A 27,086-nucleotide genomic window follows, 5' to 3' on the forward strand; every position below is an offset into this window, starting at 1 on the left:
AACAAGTATGTTTAGTGCTTATTGAAAATATATAATATTTGAATTAGCAACCTCTTTAATTTTTCTTTTGTAAATTTATGTAAGATTGATGATAAATTCGTAAGGGTGCTGAAGATTTTGTGACAGAGATGATTATAAAATTTCTTTTACTATATTATTGCCTGATACATTACAATCAGTAAAATATTGTTAAGTTAAGTAACTTGGTCAGGTAACTGCACAGTGATGGAACTAGCATTCTGTTAGATAATTTGGTTCCAAAGCTTACACTCAACCATTCTGGTGATTGCCCTGGCCCACTGATAAGGAGCAAGATGAGACATCTGACAACTATAAAAAAGCGGTCTTTAGTATACCTATCTATATGGAGTCATTTGGCTCTATAGTTATCACTGGTTCCTCATTGCAGAATTGTACAATGACTGATGTTTCTAATGGTGTTTTCAATCTTAATTTAGTTATTTTAATACATTTTGAAAGCATTTTCTACCCCAAATGATTAAATTTTCCAAATTTTTGCTAAATAATGAACTTTAAATTTGGAAAATTTGCTAAAGTGGAATAGAGTTTCTGAAGAAAAAATGAATATAGACACAGTGTTATGAACAATTCAGGAAAACAGATTGGTAGTCTTTCATTGGTCTCAGTGAGTTTTTACTATAAGCTGTTGATATTTAGGTTACTTTTTAATGCTTAATGTGATCAGATTATAATACTTTTAAAGTAGAAAACTTTAATCAGTTGAATCATAATAGCGTATTTTATGACTCATATCTTTAATTTGGAATGGTTATAGCTTATATTTGCATTGTATGCTTATGGGAAAAAGAAAATGCTATTTATATGGATACTTTAACATAAACTTGAAAATCAGGATTTGCCTTGTCGTTTTGCTCATTATTATAGAAGAGAAAGTTAATTTTTTGCACCTAGGAAATTGCATTAGGTATTATTTTAATTGAAAATTTTTACAGTAAAGCTGCTTTCCTTCATTTTTATTATTTTTCCTGATTTATATACATCGAAACTATAGAAGCATTTGGAATTTTTTTGAATTATAGTAACAGTAAAGATCTATCATAAAGGACATAATAGTTTTACTTAATAGTAATGTAGCAATAATCTTATTCACATATTTCATATTTCACTTTTCAGCAACCAAAAGTTGCTGAAAGCCAGTAATTTTTACAACTTATCTAAGTTGATTGCATTTTTAGACATTTTACTTAACGATACATTTTTTGATAGCCTAAATTTGCCATTCATCTCAGTCCCTGTAGGTAGTCACATCAAAGAGAATGTTTTAAAAGTGAGGTTAGACCTGGTCATTAACACCAGTGGTTTGAGTTAGAGGCTTAACACGTGAGTGGGGAAGAGAAACAGAAATAGAAAGGTAGCAGAAGAACATTCAAAGGAGATGGAAGAGGATCCGGTGGTAATTGATAATTTATTTAACAATTTTGTTGTTTGCATCCGTAAATCTAGCTATATAAATTATTTTAGAAAAATTACCTAAGCTAATTTAAGCAATTGTCTGTTAGTTAAGATGATTTTTTATATTCTTTACTGGTATTGTGATGATTTATTTATTTAAGAAATATTTATTGAATGCTTGTTATGTATGTTAGCATTGAGAAAAAATACTAAGGATACAGAAAGTCATGATTTTGATCTTTAGGAGTTTTGTCTGGCACCCTGAATAAGCTCATATGATGTTGATATATTCAAATTACTCAATTTAAGTTGTATTACACTTAGTTGTTGTTCTGTGTATGGTATGCATGACAGCTTTTTTATGCAAATAAATTCCTTAATCTAGGCTATAGATTAATGAGCATATAGCATAATGAGGTTAAATTTAATAAGCATTAGGCTTGGCATTGATCTGGTATCTAATCTTGCTTACACTACCACTTCATTGTATGACCTTGGTAAATGTAAATGTAAGCCCAATTTCGTTACCTGTTAAGTGGGAGTAATAGCTATTTTTGGCACGGTTGTTGGCAGGATTAAAAGAGATAAAATATGTAATGCACTTAGTTCAGTTCTTAGTTTTGTAAAGGGTAGCTGCTCTTATTACTGTGACAAATGAGACTGATTTTTCCTTAAGCACTGTAAATTTTTTTTGTATGTAATTCATCACTTTTTTTTTTGTATTTTTTTCAAGCACTGTAAATTAAAATTAAAAGCTTGCCTACACACTCAGAGACATTCTATGTACTTCAGCCTTCTAAACCAGTGATTCTGTGTCTCTGTGATATTTTTGGTACAGCCTTTCTTACCTGTGGCTCCATTAGAGAATTAATCCTTTCAGGAAAAGAAAGACTACTTGCTCAATTCTCTTAGGAGTAGGGTATACCTACTACGTAGATGAAAGAGAGAGAGTGAATTTATTACATATATTGGAGGTATCAAGAATTTTTTTGCTGACTCTCCTGGGCTGCTAGGACTATACTTTATTTGATTATTTGAGAAGTACTTCAAAATTCTTAAATTTACAGAAACAAAAGTTGTGATACACACCTTCCTGTGTTTTTTAATGGGGGCAGGAATACATTACAGGAATGTCATGTAGCAGTATGTTGATACTCCAAAACAGACCCATTTCCCTAATCAAGTGAGTTTTAAATTTGTGTGTAAAGATTATTTTAGGTGGGATAATGCCCTAAGGACTATCTGTTTCATACTCAGTCCCATGTGGGACTGAAGACTATCTCCTTGGAGGGAAAGGAATTAATCAGTTTGTTTTTAATAAGATAATGAATCAGTACCTACTTCTAAGTTTCAAAGATTCATTGAGCTAGATTTTGAAATATAGTATAAAAGTTTCAAAACTAGTGATTTTGGAGTACTAGTTCTTCAAGTGAATAAAAATAGTTCTAGAGCCTAGGGATTTTGTAATGCATTTTATTACATTCATCTTGGAGGTTACCATTGCATTTTAGTTTACTAAAGACTGCGAGACTCCACAGAAGAGAGACAGGTTAATTTATTAACTGCAACTCTTTTTATCTTATAATACCTGTTAATGTTCGGTAGAACTGCTGTTCCTTGGAACACACTTTGGGAAATGTTAACCTGCTTCATTTTATATATGAGAAATATGCTGGGTCTTGTACTTAAGTGACGGTAGTCTTTGACTTGAGTCCATCTCTACATTTATTCTAACAGTTCCTTTTCTGCTGTATAATCCTATTTTTCATAAGTGTTTGATTTGTATTAGAAATAAAAGTGTAATTGTTGTCATGTGAGAGTATATACCAAATGAACCATCTGCCAGAAGGTTAGAAACATATTTGGAGAAGTACAGCACTGACATATTTGCAGCCTCATTTAATTGGCCCTATCATTGTAGATGGTTTGCAGATCTTAGGGAAAGACTTCATATGGGTTAGTATATTCCTGGGGGAAATTCTTAAACAGGATAGAAAAACTACTGGGTTGGCCAAAAAGCCCATTTACTTTTTTTCTGTAAAATAACACATTTTTCATTTTCATCAATAAGTTTTATTGATTTGGATATTTTGAGTATATTGGCCATCTCCTGCTATTGGCTTTTAGTGGATAGAGGCCAGGGATGCTGCTAAACATCTTCCAATGCATAAGAGGGCCCCGCAGCAAAGAATTACTTGACCAAAATGTCAGTAGTACCAAGAAACTTCGCAGACTACTTTGACACATTGATCAGCCCCAGCCCCTTACATTACACTGCACAAATCTTTTTTTGCATTTCAGTTGCGTTTTTTACCTTTCTTGAAATAATAAAGCATAATATGCTCAAAATGTTGTGTATCTTCAATCTTCAGTATTAAAATGGCTGCACAAAAGTTCACCAATTTTGATAAATTTTTTTTTAAATGCACGCTGTTATGACAGCTGTCACAACCTAACAAAATTGGTTCGAATGAGGTTAAAGACAACTAAGCACTACTGAAGCCATCATACGGAAAAACTAAATGAACTTTTTGGCCTACCTAGTTGTTAACTCTAAACATTCAGAGATAGAGCAGCTAATCAGAGTTCTTATGTTTTGGTTACCCTTAATATAGAACATTTTACTAACTTTGTGTTTCATATGTTTTAGAGTTAAGACTTGATGTTGGTAAGAAAGGAGCCAACTGAACATTTTTGTTTCCCATTAATCCACTTCCTATGTTACACTTAACTTGAGAAGTGAAAAAAGAAAGAAGTAGAGTAAGGGTTGTCAGATTCTGAGGAGAAAATTTGCAGTCTTTTTGGGATGAAAGGATTTATCAAAGGGATGAAAAGAATGATTATTGGAGATGTTTCTGAAGATACACTGGTAGATTAAGAAAGGAATTTTGGCTCTTTTGGGAATGTGTTTGAAGATAGACCACCATAAAACTGCAGAAGTCAGAATTTTAAAAATACTAGCTGCATTTGCCAGTTTCAGAGGTTTGATTAAGGTTTTGAAGAAAGACTAGAAAGATTTTTTATTACTTAGAAATACCATAATCTGATCATTAATTTCTGAATAAAATTAAAGGAGTGACTTACTTAAACTTGTGAAGCAATATATGTAAGTTTTACTTTTTAGTGGAGGTATAATCGCATATGAAGTTTTCTCATTTGCTTAATCAATATAGTTCAAGTTCTTAATCCAAAATTTGTTGTAGCTTGTACAAAGCTTTATTAATATCCCATTCAATGTTAATTAAACTTCACATATCTCTTATATCAAATCATATTTCTTAAATTCTTAACTTGATGGTGATGTTCTTTTTCCTTATACCTTTTCACCATTTTCTCTTTGGCAGTATTTTCCTTTAAAAGACAAGGATTGTGACTATAAAAATCTTTTCCCAAAATACGTGGAAAGTTGAATTAGCTACGAAAGCTGTGAATAGTCAGTAAAATACCAGGATTAAGGATTTTTCCCAGGATTTTTATGAAATTCTCATACATTTACAAGACTGTCCTTTGTTAGGCAAGTCAATATATACGTAATATGTAAAGTAGAAATTGAAATTAGAAAAAAACCCTTCTGTATCTTGCATTTTTGTAATACTTAAAAGGTGAGAGGAATTTCTCTTTACCATTTCAGCATATTTTAGATGTAGGTTTTTCAGGTTCAATAAAAACTCTGTTCGTAGATTATTTATGTTGCTGATACTGAGTTTTGCTACAGTTTACCTCTAAGTTTCCTTGGCTTATCAGACTTTCATAGGGTGATAGAAATTGCAAAGCAAATAGCTGTCAAGTGAACTATGTTTAATGAAATTGAAGGAAAGAGATAATTACACTTAAAACAGAATGAGTTTATTTTAGCATTTTATAATATACTAAGTAATTAAAAAGAAAATATTTAATTGTTAATAAGAATAATTTGGAAAAGTATAAAATTAGTTAGAACTCAGAATCCTGGAGACAAACTGGTTTTGAATTTTCTGCTCTATATCTTAATTAAGTGTGTGTTCCTAGGTGAGTTACTTTGCTACTTTGTCTTAGATACCTTATTAGCAAAATTGTGGCAATTATAATATGGTATTCTTCAGCATTATTGTGAGGATTGAATGAGGCAATATATATAAAATGCATAACATATTACTTTACATATATTAAGCTCTCAAAATATGTTAAAAAATAAAACAAGCTTATAAATATTTGTAACATATTTATAGGTGAAGGTAAATTATTTGGAAGTTTTATAATTTTGATTTTTAGTAGAAAAATGTAATAGGAACATTTATGGCACTGAACTTTGTTTCTTAGGAAAAATTTTTAAAAAATGAGCAGAATTTTTTCTTCCTTTTTTTAATGCAGGAATAAAAATTCATACATCATAATTTAAAATTTGAAGACCTTTTGATTTTTATCCACCTATTCTATTATATGCTTGCTGAAGTCTAAAGTTAATTTCCACACTAGTTGTTTAATGTAAACATCATTTTGTTTTTGTGTTTTTAGGTGAGATTTTCTCTTTCGATTTTGCACATATTCTTTTCCTAAATCAGAGTTTTCTGTATAGAGAGCCACTTACCAAAGAGACTAAACATAAGCAAGACTGTCATCATCTGATTACTTTATTGATATTACTGCAGAACATGACATAATACTATCATTTCTATTAGGACTAGTTTTAAGAGAAAGATTGAAGTAAACTTTTCATATCAACAAAAAATGAAGATTATTTTTTTCTCTCAGCAGATATTCCATAGGTGTGTCAACTATGGTACCTTATTCAGAACTGTTTTATTTTTTGTCTTTGACTTTATTTTAAAATAATTTGACTTAATAAAAAGTTGCAAAATACTATAAAAGTTCCCATTACCTTCATCCATCTTTTCCTAATGCTCATATTTTATATAACCATAAAACAAATATAGAAATCAGTAATTAATACTAAACCAATCTGTAAATGTTTTACCAAATGACCTTTTTCTGGTTCAGGGTTCAATCTAGGATCTCATTTGTGCTAGTCATGTCTCCTTAAGTCTCTTTCAGTTTGGCTGGTTCTTCATTCTCTCTGCCTTTCATGACCTTGACATTTGTGAAGCACTAGCTAGTTAGAATGTTCCTCAATTTGTGTGTCTGATATTCTTTCATGATCAGATTGAGATTATACATTTTTGTATAATCCACAGAACTGATGTTATAGCCTTATTAGTGCATTATATAAGGAGGTACAGGATATTGATTTGATCCATTACTGGTGATACTATCTTGATCATTTGGTTAAGGAGGTGTCTGCCAGGTTTCTACACCATTAAATTACTCTTTTTCTCTTTATAAATAGCAAGTGTCTTGTGGGGAAATATTTTGAGACCACGTAAATATCCTGTTTCTCATCATACTTCCACCCATTAATTTTGGCATCCCTTAATGATTCTTGCTCAATAAGAACCTTTTCAATTTAATTCTTTAACATCTTTTTGTTGTTGACTGGTATATCATATTTCTTGTCATAGATGGATAAAAATCACAAAGGAATTAATGAAAAGGCATCCTAATTTATAAAACATTTTATTTCTTTCTATAGTCTTTTATATTCATCTTTTTGTAAATGAACTCAAGAATGTAGCACAACATAAAATCCTAGAATAAAAAATGTAGAAAGGTGATCCTTTATTTTTCCCTACCCAGTACCTTATATATACTTCAATATATGCTAGTCATTATTAGAACAAAGCCAAATATTTCGTGCTAGCAACATAAACACATAAAAAAGATACTAGAGAAGTAAAAGTAATGGCCTAGCTTAATTATGAAAAGAATTTGCCACGGCGATTTAGAGGTTTTTCTTAACATTACTTTCATTAAGGTGTCCTCTCAAATATAGAAGCCTTTTTTATTTTATATTTGCCATGGGCAAATTTAATATTTTTTTGTTTAGTCTTTTTAACCCTGAAATTGACTTTCCTATAATTGATATATATTTTTATGATTGCTTTTTATTTTTTTTTCTGTAGTGGATTAACTATTCTTAAAAGTGTATTACGTATTTTTTTATTTATTTTACTTCTTCATCTTACAAACTGGTGGAACATGAATACACAGTTGGGTTAGCTATCTCTTTCTTGTCTGTCTTTTTAACAAATACTTGACATTTAAACTGAGCGAGGTAATTTGAATCCTAATAACATTTTGGAAGTATGCTTTCAAAAGGATGAGTAGAAAAATAAAGGGTCTGGCACAAATAATGCCCTTTTGTATTGCAAAATCTTTTATTACAAAATCATAAGCATGTAATTCTGTAACAAACATAACAGTATCATACTCAAGCACACCATATGACATTTTAGGTGAAATGTTCTTCAAATTAGAACTATAAATTATTACACACACTGAATTCTGTATACTGATAAATCTTGGAACGTGCAGTTCTTAAAACATTTATAATAGGGTTTTTAATTGTCATTACAACTTTGTTTTAGAAAACTTCTTTCCATGATTAAGTGTGTATCCTCATAATGCTATGCATTCTTTAAAGTTACAAGCTTTCTTCCCTATTTTGATGTTCTTAAGGTGTATCCTGTTTGACAATATATACAAGATTGTGGTTTAGAAATAATCTTTTCTTCCAGAACCAATACAATACCTTTGCTAACTGTTCTAAGGAACCTGGATTTTGCTTGCTTGTTTGTTTTTTGGCAGTATCACTCACTTTTTAAAATTAAAGGTTTGAAATTAGATGTTCTTGCAAGTAACTGGTTTGCTTTCTTACTAATTTTAAATCTGACAAAAGAATATTAGAAAATCTATAATGGGTGTTGTAATTTAGCTAAAATTTGGATCATCTCAGGATATCTTTGAAGTTTCCACTGATCATATTAAAAAATTAATCCTAGAAGTTGATCCCCAGAAGAGATCCATGACAGCAATACTTTTGATAGTTTTTATTTTCTTTAGGATTAAAAAGTTGAACTCTTCAGTGTCTACTTTAGATATCATACACTTGACAAAATTCTTTTTGTTTTTTGATCTTCATTCATTTGTAAACATTTACTGAATTTACCTCAGTATGCCAAGCACTCTTCTGGGGGCAGGAGATACATACAAAAACTCTTTCTGTTAAGGCTGTTTTATCATATTTTTCTTAATGCCATTAGGAGCTGTTCTGTACACTTGGAGGGATTTATGAGAAATTCTTTTTCTTTATAAATGTGTCTTAGAACCAGTAAAATGAATGCATAGATGGTGAATAGAAAAAAGGTATTACATCATGCTTTCAATTTGTGTAGAATGTCTTGTTTTATGAGTAATCTGTAAATCTATAAATTAGCAAGTTCAACTTCAGTTAGTTACAGCACAAGTGGATAGAAATCACAGTCTTTGTAAAACTGTGTTAACTTCTATTTTGTTGCTTAAAATGATTAGGTACAGCATTCCCTCTTCAGTATGAGAAATGTTTAAAACTATCAGTATATGCTCATTTAATTATTTGAGGTTAAGAACAAATATTGCAAATAGTTTAATTTGTACATTTCAGGAAAATTTCTTTTCATGTCATACATCAGACATGGAGTGGTATTTCTATATTAAACCTAGATTTATTGCTTCTGATTTGAATATAACTGGGTTTTTAGTTATATTCATAACTAAACAGTTACATTGTTTGAGTTTCTTTGTGGCATTTCAGCATGTTGATTTTGTTGGCTTTGGTTTGGATTTTATTCTCTAGTGGAGTCCTGCAGTGGAATACTTACTTTTTTACCTCTTGAAGCATCGTATAGAAGAATGCTGTCTATTAAAATAGAATTAGGTAAGGTCCTACTGTGTCATTCTGATTAGCTTCCATCAAGTCTTGCAAAGGCTGCTTTTGTTTGATTAATGATCTCATTTTGAAAGTGCCCTTACATTTTCTATATAAATGGTGTAATATCAAATCCACAGTCTTGATTCATTATTCACTCCCAAAGCAAGAGAGATACTAGCTCTCCTCAATGATTCATAATAATTTCTGTTTAGGGAAGTATGCTTGTTTATTCATTTTGGGGTATAAGTGTGTTGATTCTACAAGTTTTTATACTTTGGGCAAAATAAAGAAGTTATATCCTGAAAGCAGTCTGACTTGGGAGAAGTTTATAAGTGGCTCTACTTCTCTAGCCAACTCACTTGCCCTGTAACCTAAGGACATTTGTTGTTTTTTTAATCTAAGTTTGTTGTATTTTTAATTTATATGTTCTGTGGGATAATGATAATTAAAGGTTTGGAGCTTCTATTGAAGGAGAAATTGTAAAATTAGCCCCATATCAATTTGAACAAGATATGATTTCTTGGGGGTTGTTTTTATTTTTAAAATGAATTGACTCTGTAATTTAAAAAAATTGGCAGATGTATTTGTTGTTCAAAACAGAATGTTTCCTTTTTGACTGTTATTTCCATTCACATATATTGTTACTACTGATTATTATTCAAGAAATGGAGGAAAATGGGGAAATTTGGGAAATGATATGTTGTTTATAATTTCTGAATATATTTTGAACTATCTTAAAGTTAACTTTTTAAGATCTCATTAATTTGGAAATATTTAATAATGTTCCTGGTTTATATTGAAGTATTAAACATGAAATGAGTCATTTGTCAAGGAAATTGATTAGAAAAGACTAGAGGATGATTGCTTAATAATTTTAAAAGCACTTTTGTAGCACCCCTGTGCTCTGTATAGATACATGAAAACATAAATAAGATAGCTCTGGTGTTTTAAGACTTTTTCATCTGTTCAAGAGCCATCCCTTAGGAAATCTAGCTGTAGAATACTTTGTTAATCTATTTGGGATTTTTGGGTTCTTGAAAAATGCCTAATTAGATTACATTTCTTGAGATATTATTCAGGTCTTTTTCTAATTTGTACCCCTTTCCTCTAGTCATTCCTCGTATACCTCCTCAATGTGATTATAAAGTAAAATACTGTTTTAAGTTACTGCTCAAAAAGTATAGTCTATAGTTTCTTCAAAACTAAGACTTCATTCAGGACTTAAACTCTATTGGAAACTTAAAATGAAAAAAATAGTTGGCCCATGGGCTCATAGAGTATTTTCGTAGTTTTTTATTTGATACGTCTTGCAAGATGGCAGTTTTGCCCCTTGACATCTTTTAGATTTCTTTTTTCATTTCTTTATTTCTTTAAGTTTCGTTGGAAGTGACAGATTTGATGGCTAAATTTGTTGGTTTTATTTTCTTAGTCCAAACTATTTTCATTTCTCACTTTTACAGAATTCAGTGTATTCCTAAAGAAGCATTAGCTCGTTCTTTCATCTTTAGGCTTAAAAAAAATTAGTCCAAGTGTTGTTAGATAATGGAATAACCATTCCTTTTCAGCTATTGGTATATTTCCAAACTGGCTGGCAGAGCCAGGAGGAAGTTGAAGGCACTAAAACATTAACTTTGGTTGGTTGCTACCTTCTTAGTGCTGAGACTGTAACCTTTGTTGGTTGATAGAACAAGAGAGCACAATCCTCGTTCCACTAACAGGTAAGGAACACTTGTGATAACCAGTTGCCGTGAAAGAAAGATTACTTGATAGTACTTTTAAAAATTTATCCCAAAATATAATACATCCCCGAAATAGGATAATGTGACTATTATGTTCCATACAGCAGGAATATGCAGCACTTTTCTATTCAGAATAAGATCTGAAATTTAATAGGGATGTATCATTCTGTACCAGAAAGTATAATTGATCTGTTTTCTACTGTTAAAATTTATCCTGCAGTCCCTATAACTTTAAATACATGTCTGCCTGTCTCATTCTCCTTTCAGCTTTTCCTTGATCAGATGCTGTATGCTTTGAACTTCCTTCTCTTATTTACCTCATTCCTGTAACAATGTAAAGTTTTTCAGTATCTGTCATCATCTATTATTTGGATATATCTTACTGCTTTAATTTCTGCATTGTAGCCATTAATGATTATTTCCTGGTCCTTCTTGACCTCAAACCAAAGGATCATATGTTTAAAAAAGATTTTTAGTCTGTATTGCCTTTATCCACTATTCTGCCCTCCCAGTTTTAAATATGAGTGCTTGAAGAATAAACCTTTTTCAATGATAGAAGTCATAGCTTGATAAAATTTAGGTTTAGCTTTGTATTGCTATAAAATGGGACTGTAGGCTGATTAATTCTTTAAATTACTGTAAGACTTAAACAGCAAGAAAAAATTTAGCTTCTTAAACAATTCCCAAGGTTTATTAGTATTCCTGTTAATGTGCTTGATTATTCTGTTTCTACTTTTCAGTCCATCTTCTTCTCTTTGACAGAGAATTAACTGGGACTCCTCCTTTAATATATCTGAGGTCAAGTGCCTTTCCCTGTCCCTTTAAGATTACTGTGATCTTGTTTCCAGTCATAATTTATCATTTTCGATTTGATCTTTACCACTTGAAGTTAAGTGGTATGTTACGGCTTAGACAAAGATAGGTCCCTTCTTAATAGTTACTGAGGAATTAATCATTTGTGGGGACAGACTTCTAACTCAAATTAAGAAGGCACTAAACAAAGTATGCCCAAAGCTAGCTCCTTTTTATCCTGAGGATAAATCATTACAAACTCAAATGACCAGAGAATGTAATTTCTTAATAAGAATTTTCTCTTAAATCTATATTCAGCTCTCTATTTCAGTGCTTCTCTCCTACCAGAGGTGCAAGGAGTGATCCTAGAGCCACAGATACAGCCAAGACCACGGAGAGCTTTTGACGTCAGGGGTCCACTTTCTCCACTGAACCCTTGGAGGCAGAATATCCAGCTTCTGGAGAGAGTGGGAAAGGATAATAAACAAGTGGGTGCTTTCCATTATTTACTTGGGTTTATTTATAGATTGGAGTGTCCTTCCTTTGCCCATTTAATTCTGTTGGTAAACTCCTTGGGTTCATATTAGAGCCAAGTAGGGCTGCAATCTGTTTGTTTTTCTAAGAATGCTCACTAGTGCCCATTAAAAAAGAAAGACCTAAATTTCTTTAATTTTCTCTCCAGATAATTAAAGCAGTGCTTAATTTGGGGCACTTGATTTGGTGAATGCCTGTGTAGTTCACAGTACTTTTTAAAAAAGAATATTTGCCCATTTTAGCATTTAATGGTTCTAGTGGACTTCTAAGTGCTCTTTTATATTCCAGTAATTGAGAAGTTTCTGTATTTCATCTTTGGGCAAGCTGGGCATCTGAACTCTCCTAACTTGTAAAGTCTGATGTCCAGGTATTATCCTACCCTGTTAGTGAGAAATTTTTGGTCTTTTTATTACCTCAAACCTTAGGACTTCATATTAATTAGATCTTTTAGAAAATGAAATAATAGTACTGTTAATGGTTTTACTGTCAAATCTAGGCTTCATTCTTTAATAAGCTAAATATGAATGAACGTTTAAGTTTTAGGGTTTAATATCCCTGAAAGCTATGTTAAATATACTCAAAACTAGTTTTCCAGTCCTTAGGAATAATGTTATTTGTGGCAAAAGCCTTTCTTTGATTTTCCCCATGGCATTAAAATGGTTTTCTCTTAGTTTCTTTGATGCCAAGGGTAGGATTTTATTCCAGGCAATTCTTATCATCTACAATGGGTAGAATGTGAACTTGGTGCCTTTGGCAAGTTTTCATTTTTCCTTGGTGGATTCCTTCTGTGACTCCAGGTATCTTGATAATGGGAGACTGGTTTATTTGTTCTCTAATTGCCCAGATTTCTTTCAACTGGTAAACATCATACTTCTTCAGCAAAAGGAACTCTTCTAGCAGAGCCTTCATGGATGATATCTGTCACACATGCAGCACCAGCAGTTTGGAAGGCAGTGGTGAACGGAGCCATGCAATATATCTAGAAGACACAAGGATGAGAGCCACCTGATTTTGTCATTTATAAACTTTAAGATTTATTCTGGTGTACTCTTGGTCTGGAAATGGAAAGGCTCATATAATGAAATAATTTTTTCAGATTGGAATTTTACATGGCCATGAGAATATTCCTTTCTGTTCAGAAGACTGAAATAGAGGAAGCATGAGAGACTTCTTACTTTTAAAAGCAGCTCTCTGTATCTGTTTCACTTAAGAGATTTGTGGGATTGAAAATCACCTTCATCAAGCAGGCAAACTTTTTTTTAGTAGTATAGGAGATCCAAAAAACTTAATGAAACTGTCTTTTGTTACCTGACAATAAAACTAGAAATTAAGGATGAACTTCTTAATTACCCCCAAATTACTTTTAAAATTAGGGCAACACTCTTAGCTTATCTTTTTCTGGTCTTGAGCCTTATTCTCATTTATCAAATATACAGGAGTCCAGTATAGAAGTAGAAGAGACATGTTTTGAGATGAAAGTAGCTTACTCCTTCTTCTAAAGTTAAATTTGAGGTATTGTCCTGCATTGAAGGCATAGTAAAGTTTGAATGATACTGAAACAGTCAATTAGTAGCATGTGTAAGTGTTGCAAGATAATTATCCAAACTATCAATTGAGGGTAACAGTTACCAAATTTTTCTATTTCTCTTTTTGACATTTATTAACCAGTCAGTCAAAGCTATTAAAGAAGTTTTTCAAAGTTACCCACTGTTGCCAGTTTTATTTGGTAAAAAATAGAAATTGTAGAGTTACTAATATAGAGGCATCTAACATATTTTAGGAATTTAGAAACATTTGCTAAATTATAACCTGGCCTTTAATTTTTCTTGGGTATCTATTAGAACTTTTTTTTTCCCTCATTATAAATAAATTTTTGTATGTGTACTACTTAAAAGTAAGCTTAAAAGATGAATTTAAACTAAAATTTCTTTAGAGAGCTCTGTGTTTTCATAAATGATTACAGCTTTTTATGAGTGATACGTTAAATGTAAGACAATTTTTACAAACATATAAATTTAAAAAAATAACTGCTCAACATTTTAGAAAGAACTCGGGAATTGAAAGTGAATTTCTTGGAAATTAAGTTAGTTTAACTCTTTGAACCAGTTTATGGCCTGTGAAATTATTAGTCTTTTGTTTCAGTTTTGAAAGATGAAAAGTGATTTAATCTCTTAATCTCATGCTTTGATTAAATTTTAGCTCTGTTCCTTAAAGTGTGCAAAAGAAATGTAAGTGCATTTCTATTCCCCTTTCCACTAAAAGCTATTTAAAAGTGAAACATTTTGTGTATTAATGTAAACTGATTTGTTTATATGAACTTATTTTAATACATTTTTCTTTCAGATTTTAAATATTTTGTGTCATAATATGCAATCCTATATTTTTCAGTGTTTATGGATATTAATATAAACTAATTTTTTTCTAGAATGACTGTGTAATATTTGTATTATGTGATCATTTGAAAACTAATAAATATTTTCTCCATGAAAAAAATGCACTTACTGATAAATGGCTTATTTTTGTTTCAGGAGTAGAAATTGAAAACTGCAACAGTATTTTAAGTGTATCTTAATTTTATGTGTCTTTCTCTAAGTATTTCTGAATATATATCTTGTCCTTGTATATGTTAACCTTTTTTGAGACAACGATTTTTAAACTGTTAAATTAAAATGATTCTTTATTGGGTCACCCAGTGCCAAATTTATGAAATAGGTGATCTGTTTAGTCTATTTTTGCATTTTCAGGATTAGCTTCACCTTAGTTTTGTTTCAAGAATTGGATTTTTAGATGCCATTTTTTATGTCAAAGTTGCAAACCATGAAAACTCTTGAGTCAAAATTATACATATTAGGAGTAGTATGATTAAATCTTTAAAACGCAAAATTGATCAAAATATAACGTCTTATAAAATAGCATGCAAAAGACAGTTTCTATACCCAGAAAAACACATTTGAAAATAATGGCTGACTGGAGACTACCTAATTTATAAGAGCTGTTAACAGAAGAATAAAAATGTTTTATATGTTAGTGTTCTACTTAGACAAATAATTGTAGAAGGTGAAATACTGATTTAGGAATCTCTTGCTTTTAACCTGATAGCAAGACAACATGGAGAAGGATAAAATTTAGTTTTAATGATTCTGGTTTTTATAGCTACCTAAACTTAATTGAAACCCCAGGAACAATTTACCTTTTCTATGCAGAGTCTGCTAGAAGCAAGAAGATTTCTGTTTTGATTTGAAGAAAACATATAAGAAGTGGCCTCTAAAGGTTAAAAATAAACGTTATGATGGGGTCCTAGGCAAGAAATAAAAGTTGAATTGATGACAACTTGTGGATAAAATTAAGGAATTTGGCTTCTCAAAGAAATTATACTCCAAAAAAATTAGAAAAGGGAATTATAATTTAGAACAGCTACTATACTTGGGGAGGTGGGAAGGGAGGTTAACATTTTTTCTTGGCTTCGTTAGTCTGGTAAGTTTGGAAAGATGAGTAAGGATCCTGTGGATAAAATTTTGTTTTTAGAGTTAAAACTACAAAAAAGTTTACAGACAATATTTCAATGGAAGGCTGTATTTTACTTGAATACAAAAAATTTATCTTAAAAAAATTTATCATGTGTATGAAAGGGAGGAATATGAAAGGTTAAATAAAAGCTTGAAGCAGAAACTTCAAACATTATTATAAAAATAATGGTGAAATGAGCGTTTTAAATATTTTAATTAACTTTTATTACATGAGCCCTTCTCTACACCATCAGTAGAATTAAAATAAAAATATTACAAAATTTTGATCATGGGTTACCTGTATCTCTTTGAAGTATATATAAGAAAATAGGCTTATTGTTTCCTCTTAATTGATTAGATTAATTACTGTATAAATTTTTGTTCTTCAGTGAGGAAACAGTTTTTTAAAACAGCTTTTATTTTTAAAAAGTACATGACACAAGCAGTGTGACATAGTTTATTGTAAATACGTGCACAGATCTTATTTTACTTTGCTACATTGAAACAATTGAGTGAAATGTCTGCTTAAGTGTCCTAAGCAATTCCTTGCTTTCTTCTTATTCAGGTACTCTTTATTTCCCATTAAACAGACTTCATTTTAATTTAGTTCTAAAATGTGAAAGATTGATGTTTCCAGAAATAAACACATAGGTGCTCTAAAGTTTTTTTCAACTAATATGTACATATAAGGTAATTAGATTACTGCAGTTAGGGAACTTTGAAATATGCATCGGAGTTTTCAGGAATTATGATCAAGAGATCTCTACTGAAGAGGTAAGGTATGGCATAGGTAGATAAATGTTCAAAATGTGTTCAATGTAATGTCTGATGATAAAGTGAACTATGACAGATATCCTTGGATTTTCAGACAGATGTAGAATTAGGGAAATAATTTTCCCTAAAAAAAATCTCTTCCAGAGAAGAGAAATGGATAAATCACAAATTGGTTTTGTATGATTTTGGAGTACAGTTAGAAACATACATCTAGGGACATTGTATCCTTTGTGTGCTTGACCTCCTGCATTCCAAGGCATCTCCTACCCTTGCTCTCTTAGTGTTTATGATCCATATTTAATTTAGTATGTCTTAGTCCCTGTACACTATTAAAATGTACTTTGCATGGAAAAGTAGAGTACATATTCCATGAGGTGATTGCCTGGTTTCATTTTTTTTTAATGCCTATTTTTATTAAATGATACCTAGAACATAGAAAACAGTAGCTATACTGAGTAATTTTTATTTAGGTTTGAGAAATTCAAGTTTCATAAACATTCACTTAAACACTGTAACTCAGGGAAATTGAATGGGTTAAGAAATAATGTTGGTTAGTAGATAAAAGCATTCAGAGAAGAAAGATAAACTACTGTTCTCTAAGGAACATTAAGTAGGTTCAGTGAGTCAAGGGTTAGCATATTTAGTATATCTAGAAACAAGAGAAAATACAGTCTTCAATGTAGATGAGCTAGAGAAATGATTAGTTTTTTTTCTGGAATTACTAGTATAATTTACTCAGTAGATGGCAACAATGATGTTCCATCCTATCTTTGTAAGAATACCAGCTCGTGGACATTTGGCTTTTACTTAAAATAGTTTGTTATCTATTCCACTTTTTGTCTTTAGGAGCAAATGATGATGATATGAACTTGTGAGAGAACTCACTACCTGATAAGACAGCTGGTTTCATGTTCAGGATGCTCTAATGTTAAGTTGGTACAGAATTTGCTTTTATGTCATATTTTTTATTTAAAAATTACCTTAGAAATCATTTAGCACTCAATTTATATAGAAGAAAATCAGTATGCAGGAATAGCACATATATTTCTAATATCACATAATTGGTAAAATGTCTGTAGTACCCAAGTCTCTTGACTGCAGGCTCGGAGACCTGTACTCTACCTGTGCTTTACTGCCTTCTCACGTAGATCCGGTATCTGGAAAACAGAGCAAGTCTGATTTTCTTCAAATATGACAGCCTTCTGAACTTCCAACATGGCTGATAGACCTCATCAATTCCAAGCCAAGTTTTTTTTCCCCCCACTTACAAATTAAGCACCTCAGTTTTCTTGCTCTTGTTCATGTTAGAATGGTTGTGAGAACTTTACAAGTTTTGTAGATCTCTGAACATGCTTCAGTGTATCATTGTTTTCCTTAATGTGTGGCACTGAACCCAGACAGTACTGGTATGTTCACCCTGTGTTTGGCTCTGGAATGCTCATCCCACTTTGTTTATTCTTACTTACTCTTGCAGACAATTAATTTTAATGTATGTTGATATTCTCTTGAGTAAATGAATTATATAGTGATTGTAAAATATTTTGTTTTTCTAAAAATTAGATTAATAGTATGTTTATGCAAAGGCTAATGTTCACAGTTTAGTGGAAAAGAAAAACATTGACTCAAGGTAGTAGCTAAGAGCTTGAGAAATCCTAGTCAAAAAAAGTACAGTCTCCGTTTATTTTTTTATTTGCTGAATTCTGACTCAAATAACTATAAATTCCACATTAAATGACCTCTGTAATGTAAAATGTCATTTTATCATGTTGTCCATGCTAATTTAAGGGTAACCCACTGGAGCCGAACTGTTGGTATGCAGCTGACATTGAAAAGAAAAGGAACTTGTGTTTAATAACAAAATTAGAAATGAAAGGCAGTGCTTTAATGGAAAAGTTTGGAGAACCAAACAGCAGAAGATGACAAAGAAGTAACCCTACACCCTGAGGGTGTGGCCTAAGTTCTAATGCAAGCATAGTGTTATGCTGCCTCTTGAAAGACAGTGTAAATACTCTGCATAGCAATGTGGTTTTGGTACAACGTTTTAAATTACCAGTTAATGAAATTACCAGTTCTCCCCAATTTTGTTTTATTTTTATATTTTTAAAAGATTTTATTTATTTTTAGAGAGGGGGAGGGAGGGAGAAAAAGGGAGAGAAACAGCAATGTGTGGTTGCCTCTCACATGCTCCCTATTGGGGACCTGGCCCACAACTCAGGCATGTGCCCTGACTGGGAATCGAACCAGTGACCTTTTAGTTTGCAGGCCGGCACCCAATCCACTGAGCCATACCAGCCATGGTGATTTCTCCCAAATTTTAAATTGTACTCCAGGAGGACAGGAGTTGTTTATTTAATAGTTGTGTATACCTCTTAGGGTACAAGTACCTTTGTTTAAGAAACACTGGCTTGATGTGTAGGCCATATTCTACTTTACCTGAAATAGAATTTTAGGGTAAATAACGAAGAAAGAAAAGAACAAAACATTTATGTGCCTCCTCTGCACCTTTGGCTAGGTGCTTTACAAATATTTAAATCCAGCTGACCTGTGAGAAAGGTAATTTTTCTATTTCACACATAAAGGTACTGAAACTCAGAGGTGACAAAACCTGCCCAGGGGCACATAATCAGTAAGAAACAAAGATGGCATTTGAAAAATCTGTCAAAATCTAAAGAATTCTTTTGCACCACTGATTGCTGAACATCTTTGCCCAAAAGAATGCATATTCTCAGGAAAATTTCATATAGAACCTCAGTGTTTAAAATAGATAAAGGGATGTATTACTTAATATGCATTTCTTAACTGACTTTTTATTTTAAAAAAGTTTTAGTTTTACAGAAAAATAGACCAGAAAGTATTGAGTTCTCTTCATCAGTACCTGGTGTCACCTCCCATACTTTCTGCTATTAACATCCTGTTTTTCTGTAGTGCATTTGTTACAAACAACTAGTGATTGATATATCACTATTAGAACCAGTTTACATTAGTGTTCACTCTGTCACGCTGTAGTATGTATTTGGCTTTTGCCAAATACATAATGTTGATCATATCACAGTAATAGGGTCACACAGAAGTTTCACTGATCTTCAAGTGGACTGTGCTCCACCTAGTCATCCTTTCACTCACTCTCCACCCCTGGCAACTAATAGTTTTTTTCTGTGTCTATAGTTTTGTTATTTCCAAAATGTCATATAGTTGGATATGTAACATTTTTAGATTGGCTTCTTTCACTTAGCAATACACAACACCTTTGTTTTTGCGTATCATCTTTGTCAAGGTGTCCAACTCTTGCCCACTTAAAAAATCAATTGTTTGTCGTCTTGTTGAGTTTTTAAGAAGCTTTTTTTTTTTATATTTTGGGTATTATATTTTGGATACCAATCCTTTATCATATAATTTTTTTGCAGATAGTCTGTGGCTTGGCTCTTCATTTTCCCTATGAGTAGTGTGTCTTACAGTGCAGTTTGAAATTTTAATCAAGTCCACTTAAATTACTGGATCACGCTTTTGTGTGGTATCTGAAAAGTCAAAACTCATCATCAAACCAACCTGTGGTCACTTAGATTTTCTCTTGTGTTATTTCCTGGAAGTTTTACAGTTTTAAATTTTACATTTAGATCTATGATTCATTTCATGTTAACTTTTTTGAAAGGTGTAAGGTGAATTTTGTGTATTTTTGTCCAGTTCTAACACCATTCATTGAAAAGACTTTCCTTTCTCCTTTGATTTTTCTTTGCTTTTTCAAAGATCAGTTGACTATATTTGTATGAGTCTATTTCTGGGCTTTTTATTCTGTTCTATTGGTCTTTCTGTTCTTTTGCCAATAACACATTGTCTTGAATACCGTAGCTTTTTGGGAAGTCTTGAATTTGGGTATTGTCATTCCTCTGACTTTGATGTTTCTCAGGTATTTCGGGTCTTTTGCCTTTTCATATAGCCTTTAGAATCAATTTGTCTCTATCTACAAAGTGATTTTCTGGGATTTTGATTGGGGTTGCAGTGGATCAATTTGGGAAGAACTGGCATCTAACAGTATTTAGTCTTACTAACTATGAACATGGAATATCTCTTCCTTTATTTATGTCTTTGGTTTTTCATCAACATCTTGTAATATTTTCCTCATCTATATCTTCATATTTATTTTGTCAGGTTAATACCTAAATATTTCATTTTTGGGGGTGCTAATGTAAATTGTGTGTTTTTAATTCCAATTCCATTTGTTCATTGCTAGTATGTAGGAAAACAATTGATATTACCTGTATCTTGCAACCCTGCTGTAGTTACTTATTGCAGAAGTTTTTCTTTTTTTTCCTAGGGATTTGCAAAGTTTTACTGGTTTTCTTCTCTTGTTCCTTGTATTAGGGGGTAAGCATCCAATGTCTCACCAATAAGTATGATGTTAGCTATAGGTTTTTTTGTAGATAGTCTTTATCATCTTGAGGAAGTTGCCCTCGGATTCTAGTTTCTGCAGTTTTATTTTTAATCATAAATAGATGTTGGCTTTTTCAAATGCTTTTTTAAAAAAATTATATTTTATTGATTATGCTATTATAGTTGTCCCAGCGCCCCCCACCCCCCGACTTCCTCAGGCAATCCACACATCATTGTTCATGTCCATGTCCATGGGTCATGTATATAGGTTCTTTGGCTACTCCATTTCCTTTACTGTACTTTACATCTCCATGGCTATTCTGTAACTGCCTATTTGTACTTTTTAATCCCTTCACCTCTTCACCCATTCTCCCAACAACCCCCTCCAATCTGGCAACCATCACAATGCTCTCATTATCCATAATTCTGTCTCTGTCCTTTGTTTGTTTATTAGATTCAAGTGTTGATAGGTCTGTGTTGCCATTTTATTGTTTATAGCTTTGATCTTCTTTTTCTTAAATAACTCCCTTTAACATTTCATATAATGATGGTTTGGTGATGATGCACTCCTTTAGTTTTGTCTGGGTAGCACTTTATCTGCCATTTTCAGTCTAAATGTATTCTTTACTGGGACGAGATATCTTGGCTGTAGGTCCCTGCTTCTCATGACTTTAAATGTTTCTTCCTAATCCCTTCCAGCCTGCAAAGTTTCTTTTGAGAAATCAGCTGCCAATTCTATTGGCATTCCCCTGCACATTACTAACTGCTTTTAAGATTCTCTATCTTTACCCTTTGGCATTTTAATGATGATGTGTCTTGGAGTAGGCTTCTTTGCATCCATCTTCTTTGGGACTTTCTGTGCTTCATGGACTTGTATGTGAAGCACATACACCAAATTTCCTTCACCAAATTAGGGAAGTTTTCTTTCAAGATTTCCAATTTCTTGATCTTTCTCTTCTTCTGGCACCCATTTCATGCGAACACAGGACCTCTTGAAGTTGTCCCAGAGGCTACTTACACTGTCCTCGTTGGATTCTCTTTTCTTCTTGTTCTGATAGGCTGTTTTTGGCTTTCTTATGTTCCAAATCATTGATTCTCAGCTTCATTCATTCTACTGTTGCTTCCCTGTAAATTGTGCTTTATTTCAATTAGTGTGTCCTTCATTGCTGACTGGATCTTTTTTATGCTGCCAAGGTCCTCACTAATTTCCTTGAGCATCCTTTTAACAAGTGTTTTGAACTCTGCATCTGATAGATTGCTTGTCTCCCTTTTGTTTAGTTCTTTTTCTGGAGTTTTGATCTATTCTTTCATTTGGGCCATGTTTCTTTGCTCCTTTTGGCAGCCTCCCTGTGTTTGTTTCTATGTATTAGGTAGAGCTGCTTTGATGCCATGTCTTGGTAGTGTGGTCTAATGTAGTAGGTGTCCTGTAGGGTCTAGTTGCACAGCCTTCCCTATCACCCAAGCTCAAGGTGCTCAAGGTGATACTCAAGGTGCGCCCTCTGTGTGAGCTGAATATACCTTCCTCCTGTAGTTGAGCCTCGATTGCTGTTGGCAAATCAATGGGAGGGATTTACCCAGGCCAGTCAGCTGCAAGGACTGTCTGTGGCCATTGACCACCAACCTCTGCCCTATTGTGTATCAGCTGTGCTGGGGCAGGGTGGTGGTCCTATGATGTGTTCTGTCGCTGTCCACTGGACACTCAGGCCCTGGGGTTTCCCAGGTGGTGCAGGCCAAGATCAGCCCCAACTTGTGCTTTGTCTGGCCCTACCCTGCCTGAGCTATAAGGCAATCTGAGGTGGCTGCTACTTGTGCTGGGCTTGGAGATTCCCAGGCGAAGCCACGCTGTGAACTAGGCTGGCTGCTGCTACTGATGGGTCTGGGACCACTAAGCAAGAGGTATAGTGGTTGGGTGCTCACTGAGGCAGGCTTTTGCTTGTTTGAGAGGATTTAGAAAGTTGTGAAGCATGAGCCAAGACCAGCCACTCATGGAAAAGCAGCTGGGGTGGGCCCATAAGTTGAGTGGGACGAAGTCTCTGTGGATGCCACCAGTGCCTTTCGCCTTTCATACTCCTACCCTGGTACTGGACTCTGAGGGAGTGAGTCTGATCTAGTCTGTGTGTGGGTTCCTTTCACCAACTCAATCCCTACTGTTTTTTGCAGCCAGAAGTTATGGGGACTTATCTCCCTGGCACTGGAACCCTGGGCTGGAACACCTGTCTCCTGAGATTGTCTCTCCAGAATTTTTATCCATAACACATGGGTGTGGGACCAGTCTGTTCCGTTTCTCCACCCCTCCACCAGTCTCAATGTGTGTGGTTTCTTTAATTTTATAGTTGTCAGACTTTTATCAACTAGATTTCTGACAGTTGTGTGTGATGGTGATTCTATATTTTAGTTGTTATTTTGGTGTGGTTTTTTAAGGAGGCGACCCATGTTTACCTATACTGCCATCTTGACTAGAAGTCCCCTCAAATACTTTTTATGACTATTGCTATGATCATGATTTTTCTTTGGCCTGTTGATGTAATAGATTTCATTAACTGATTTTTGAATATTGAACCAGCCTTGCATGTGTGGAATAAATAAGTTGGTCATGGCATATAATCTTTTTACACATTTTTTTTAATTTGATTTGTTAATTTTTCTCAGAGATATTTATATCAGTGTTAATGAGGGATATTGGTGTTTAATTTCCTTGTAATGTCTTATTTTAACATTATTTCGTCCACATTGAATAACTTAGGAATTATTCTGTTTTTTGAAAGAGATTGTGGAGAATTGGTATTATTTTCTAGTATATTTGGTAGAATTCATTATTTTATAACTATTTGGTGAGACCATCTGGGCTTGGTGCTTTCTGTTTGGGAAGGTTATTAATTATTGACTCAATTTCTTCGATAGGTATACACCTATTCAGTTTATTTTTTCTTGGGTAAGTTTTGGTACACTGTATCTTTTAAGGATTTGAACCATTTCACTAAAGATAATAAATTTGTGGGGATAAGATGATTCATAGTAGACTGTATTATCTTTTTAATGCCCATGGATCAGTAGGGATGACCCCTTTCATTTGTGAATTTAGTTTGCATCTTGTTTCTTTGTTTGCCTGGCTAGTGATTTATCACTTTTGTTGATAAAATAATGAGATTCTGGCCTTGTAGGTTTTTCTGTATTTTACTGTTTTCAGTTTCATGGATTTCTGCTCTAATCTAATTTTTATTTCTTTTGTTTGCCTTAGGTTTATTTCTCTTTCAAAGCACTGTTTTTGCTGTATGCCAGAATTTTGACAAGTTGTATTTTCATTTTCTTTTAGATATTTTTAAAAGTTCTTCTTGAGACTCTTTTTTCCTACCAATGTATTATTTAGAAGTGTGCAGTTTAACCTCCAGTATTTTGAGTTTTCAATCTATCTGTAAATAATTTGGTATTTGTTACTGATTTTTAATTTCATTTCATTGTGGTCTGAGAACATACTTGGTATGATTTCTGTTCCTTGAAATTTTTTTTGTTTTATGGCCCTTAATCTTGATCAGTGTTCCATGTGAGCTTGAAAAGGTGTATTTGCTGTTATTAGATGAAATACTGTTTAGATGTCAATTAGATCCAGTGTATTGATAATGTTGTTCAGCTGAAAAATGTTCTTTCTGATTTTCTACCTGCTGTATCTGTCAGTTACTGATAGAGCAGTGTTAAAAATCTTTAAATATAATAGTGGGTTCATCAGCTCCTCATTTCAATTCTATTTTTTTTTTTTTTTTGCCTTACATATTTTAAGTGTCTGTTCTTAAGCAAATACTGATTAAGGATTGTTATGCATCCATAGGGAATTGAGACCATCATTATGTAATGCCCTCTTTATATCGGATAATTTTTTCTTGTTCTGAAATCTGCTTTTCCTGAAATTAATATTGCTATTCTAGCTTTTTTTTATTAGTGTTAACATAGTGTATCTTTCTTTATGCCTTTATTTTTAATTTAATTTTATCTTTATAGTTAAAGTGGGTTTCTTATGGACAACCTATAGTTGGGTCTTGGTTTTTTATCTACTTGATAGGCCTTATATTTAAATTGATGCATTTGAACCATTTACATTTAAAGTGATTATTGCTATTGTTGGATTCATATGAATCTTTTCTATTGATTGCCCATGTACTTACAAAATTCATTTTGTCATACTCTTGATTGTCATCTCTGATATTGAACATTTTATGTAATTCTACTTCCTCTCTTAGCATATCTGTTATACTTCTAAAATAGTATTTTAGTTGTTGCACTTGAGTTTGCAATATACATTTGCAGTGACTCCACCTGCAAATAACATGATACTGTTTCATGGACAGTGCAGGTTCCTTTTTAACAGTATTCCCACTTCCTCCCATCCCTTATTAACATTGCTGATCTTTCTTTCACTTTTCCATAAGCTGTAATCATCCATTATATTGTTGCCATCATTTTGAACAAATTTGTGTTAGATCAATTTAGAATTTTAAAAATAAAAGGTTTTGTTTTGTCGTCTTGTATTTCTTTACTGATGCTCTCCTGGAAAGAAGTTGTGTAGGCCTTTTCTCTGGGGAACTTAAGTTAACATTTCTTCTAAGGCGGGTCTACTGATGACAAATTTCCTCCATTTTTGTTTGAAAAAGGTGTTTTTCCTTCCTTCACCTTAAAGATAATTTTGCTGGATATAGGATTCTAGATTGGTAGTTTTTAAAAAACACTTTAAATATTTTATTCTACTCTCATTTTTTTTTTTTTTGCATGATTTCTGAAGAAATGTCTTATATGACATCCTTATTCCTCTATAGGTAAGGTTTTCCTTTCCCTACTGATACCTCTGGCTTCTTTCAAGAATTTTTTTTTTAATTTTCTGCAGTTTGATTATGATATGCCTACGTACAAGTAAAATATTTCAATATTTATCCTGCTTTATGTTGTCTGAGCTTCCTGGATATGTGGTTTGGTGTTTGTTAGTAAATTTTGGGAAATTGTCAGCTATTATTTTTTAAATATCTTCTGTTTTCTTCTTCTGATATTCTTATATGTATATGTTATGTCTTTTTAAATTGTCCCACAGTTTTGGGATATCCTGTTTCTCTCTTGCTCGCTCACTCTCTTTTTTGTTTCTTCATTTCAGTTTAGGAAGTTTCTGTTGACGTATCTTTTAGGTCACTGATGCTTTCTTAGGCCATGTCCAGTCTACTCATGAGCCCATGAAATAAATTCTTTTTTGTTCCTGTTTTTGACTTGGAGCATTTCCTTTTGATTCTTAGAGTTTTTTCTATCTGCTTATGTTACCCATCTGTTATTACATGTTACCCGCTTTTTTCAACAGAGCTTTTAGCATATTAGCAACTGGAAGTTGTTGGTCTATTAATTCTAAAATTTCTTTCATATCTGAATTTAGTTCTGATTATTTTTTGCCCTTTAGGATGCCTTGTAGTTTTTTTATTAAATGCTAGACATGATATATTGGATCAAAGGAACTTAGGCAAATAGGCCTATATGTGAGGTTTACGTTGATCCGGCTAAATGTTAAGTCTGTTTACTGCTGCTTGCTGTAGGTGTATGCGTAAGAGGCTAAAATTTCTCTTGGGATTTCTTAGAGACTCTTTTATAATTAGAATCTGAGCCTTGCTATTCTACAGTAGTAATTCCTTGTTGATGGGGTGGTAAGGTGTGGAGGGAGGGGAAGTGTTTTGTGGTCCTGTCACTCGGTCTCCGTCTTTTAGTGAACTGTGCTTTCACTTTCACAAGTGTCATGTCCTCCCCCTGCCCCCTGTTGGACAGGAAGTGTAGAGGGGGACTGATTTGAGTATTTCCTGTCTCTATTCAGTTAGCCTTCATATGTTTTATGTTGGTTAGCCTCTGATAAAATAGTTCTTCTTAAGGGTAACCTTTGTTAAGGAGAGCTGCATGTTCTGAGCACATTTCAAAATGATTACTTGCCCCGTCCTTCTAGAATCAGCAGGAATTTTTTTCTCTTCTTTACCCACAGAATCTGATGGTGATTCTGAGAATGAAACCCATGAAAGTGTGGGAGGCCCCGTTAGGTGGATTTTCTAGAAGTTTTTAATCTCTCAAGCTTCTAGCAGTTAATTTCCTTTAAGTTCTTTTAAATATATATTTTTTATTATATTTGACATACAGTATTATATT

General features: G+C 32.8%; 1 protein-coding gene across 4 annotated transcripts in view; it reads left to right on the plus strand.

Moving 5' to 3' along the window:
- The window catches only part of TSC22D1 (TSC22 domain family member 1), a 185,690-nt gene that overhangs the window by 20,685 nt on the left and 137,919 nt on the right, over nt 1–27,086 (plus strand). Inside the window, exons 2-3 of one of the 4 annotated variants that reach the window (XR_008530240.1) lie at nt 12,067–12,236; nt 13,127–14,007. The exons of 2 other annotated variants lie outside the window; for them this stretch is intronic. Coding sequence is in view for 1 of the 2 variants with exons in the window: in XM_054586365.1 (XP_054442340.1) it covers nt 9,143–9,182 (40 nt within the window). In the remaining variant the exon portion in view is untranslated. Of the gene's footprint in view, nt 1–9,142; nt 9,811–12,066; nt 12,237–13,126; nt 14,008–27,086 lie in introns of those variants that run through there. One more of the 4 variants, XM_054586365.1, reaches the window with a different exon arrangement.

This window comes from Pteronotus mesoamericanus, unplaced genomic scaffold (genome assembly GCF_021234165.1).
Source record: "Pteronotus mesoamericanus isolate MK-2021 breed Mesoamerican mustached bat unplaced genomic scaffold, CSHL_Meso_final contig_94, whole genome shotgun sequence".
In the NCBI taxonomy this organism is placed as follows: Eukaryota; Metazoa; Chordata; class Mammalia; order Chiroptera; family Mormoopidae; genus Pteronotus; species Pteronotus mesoamericanus.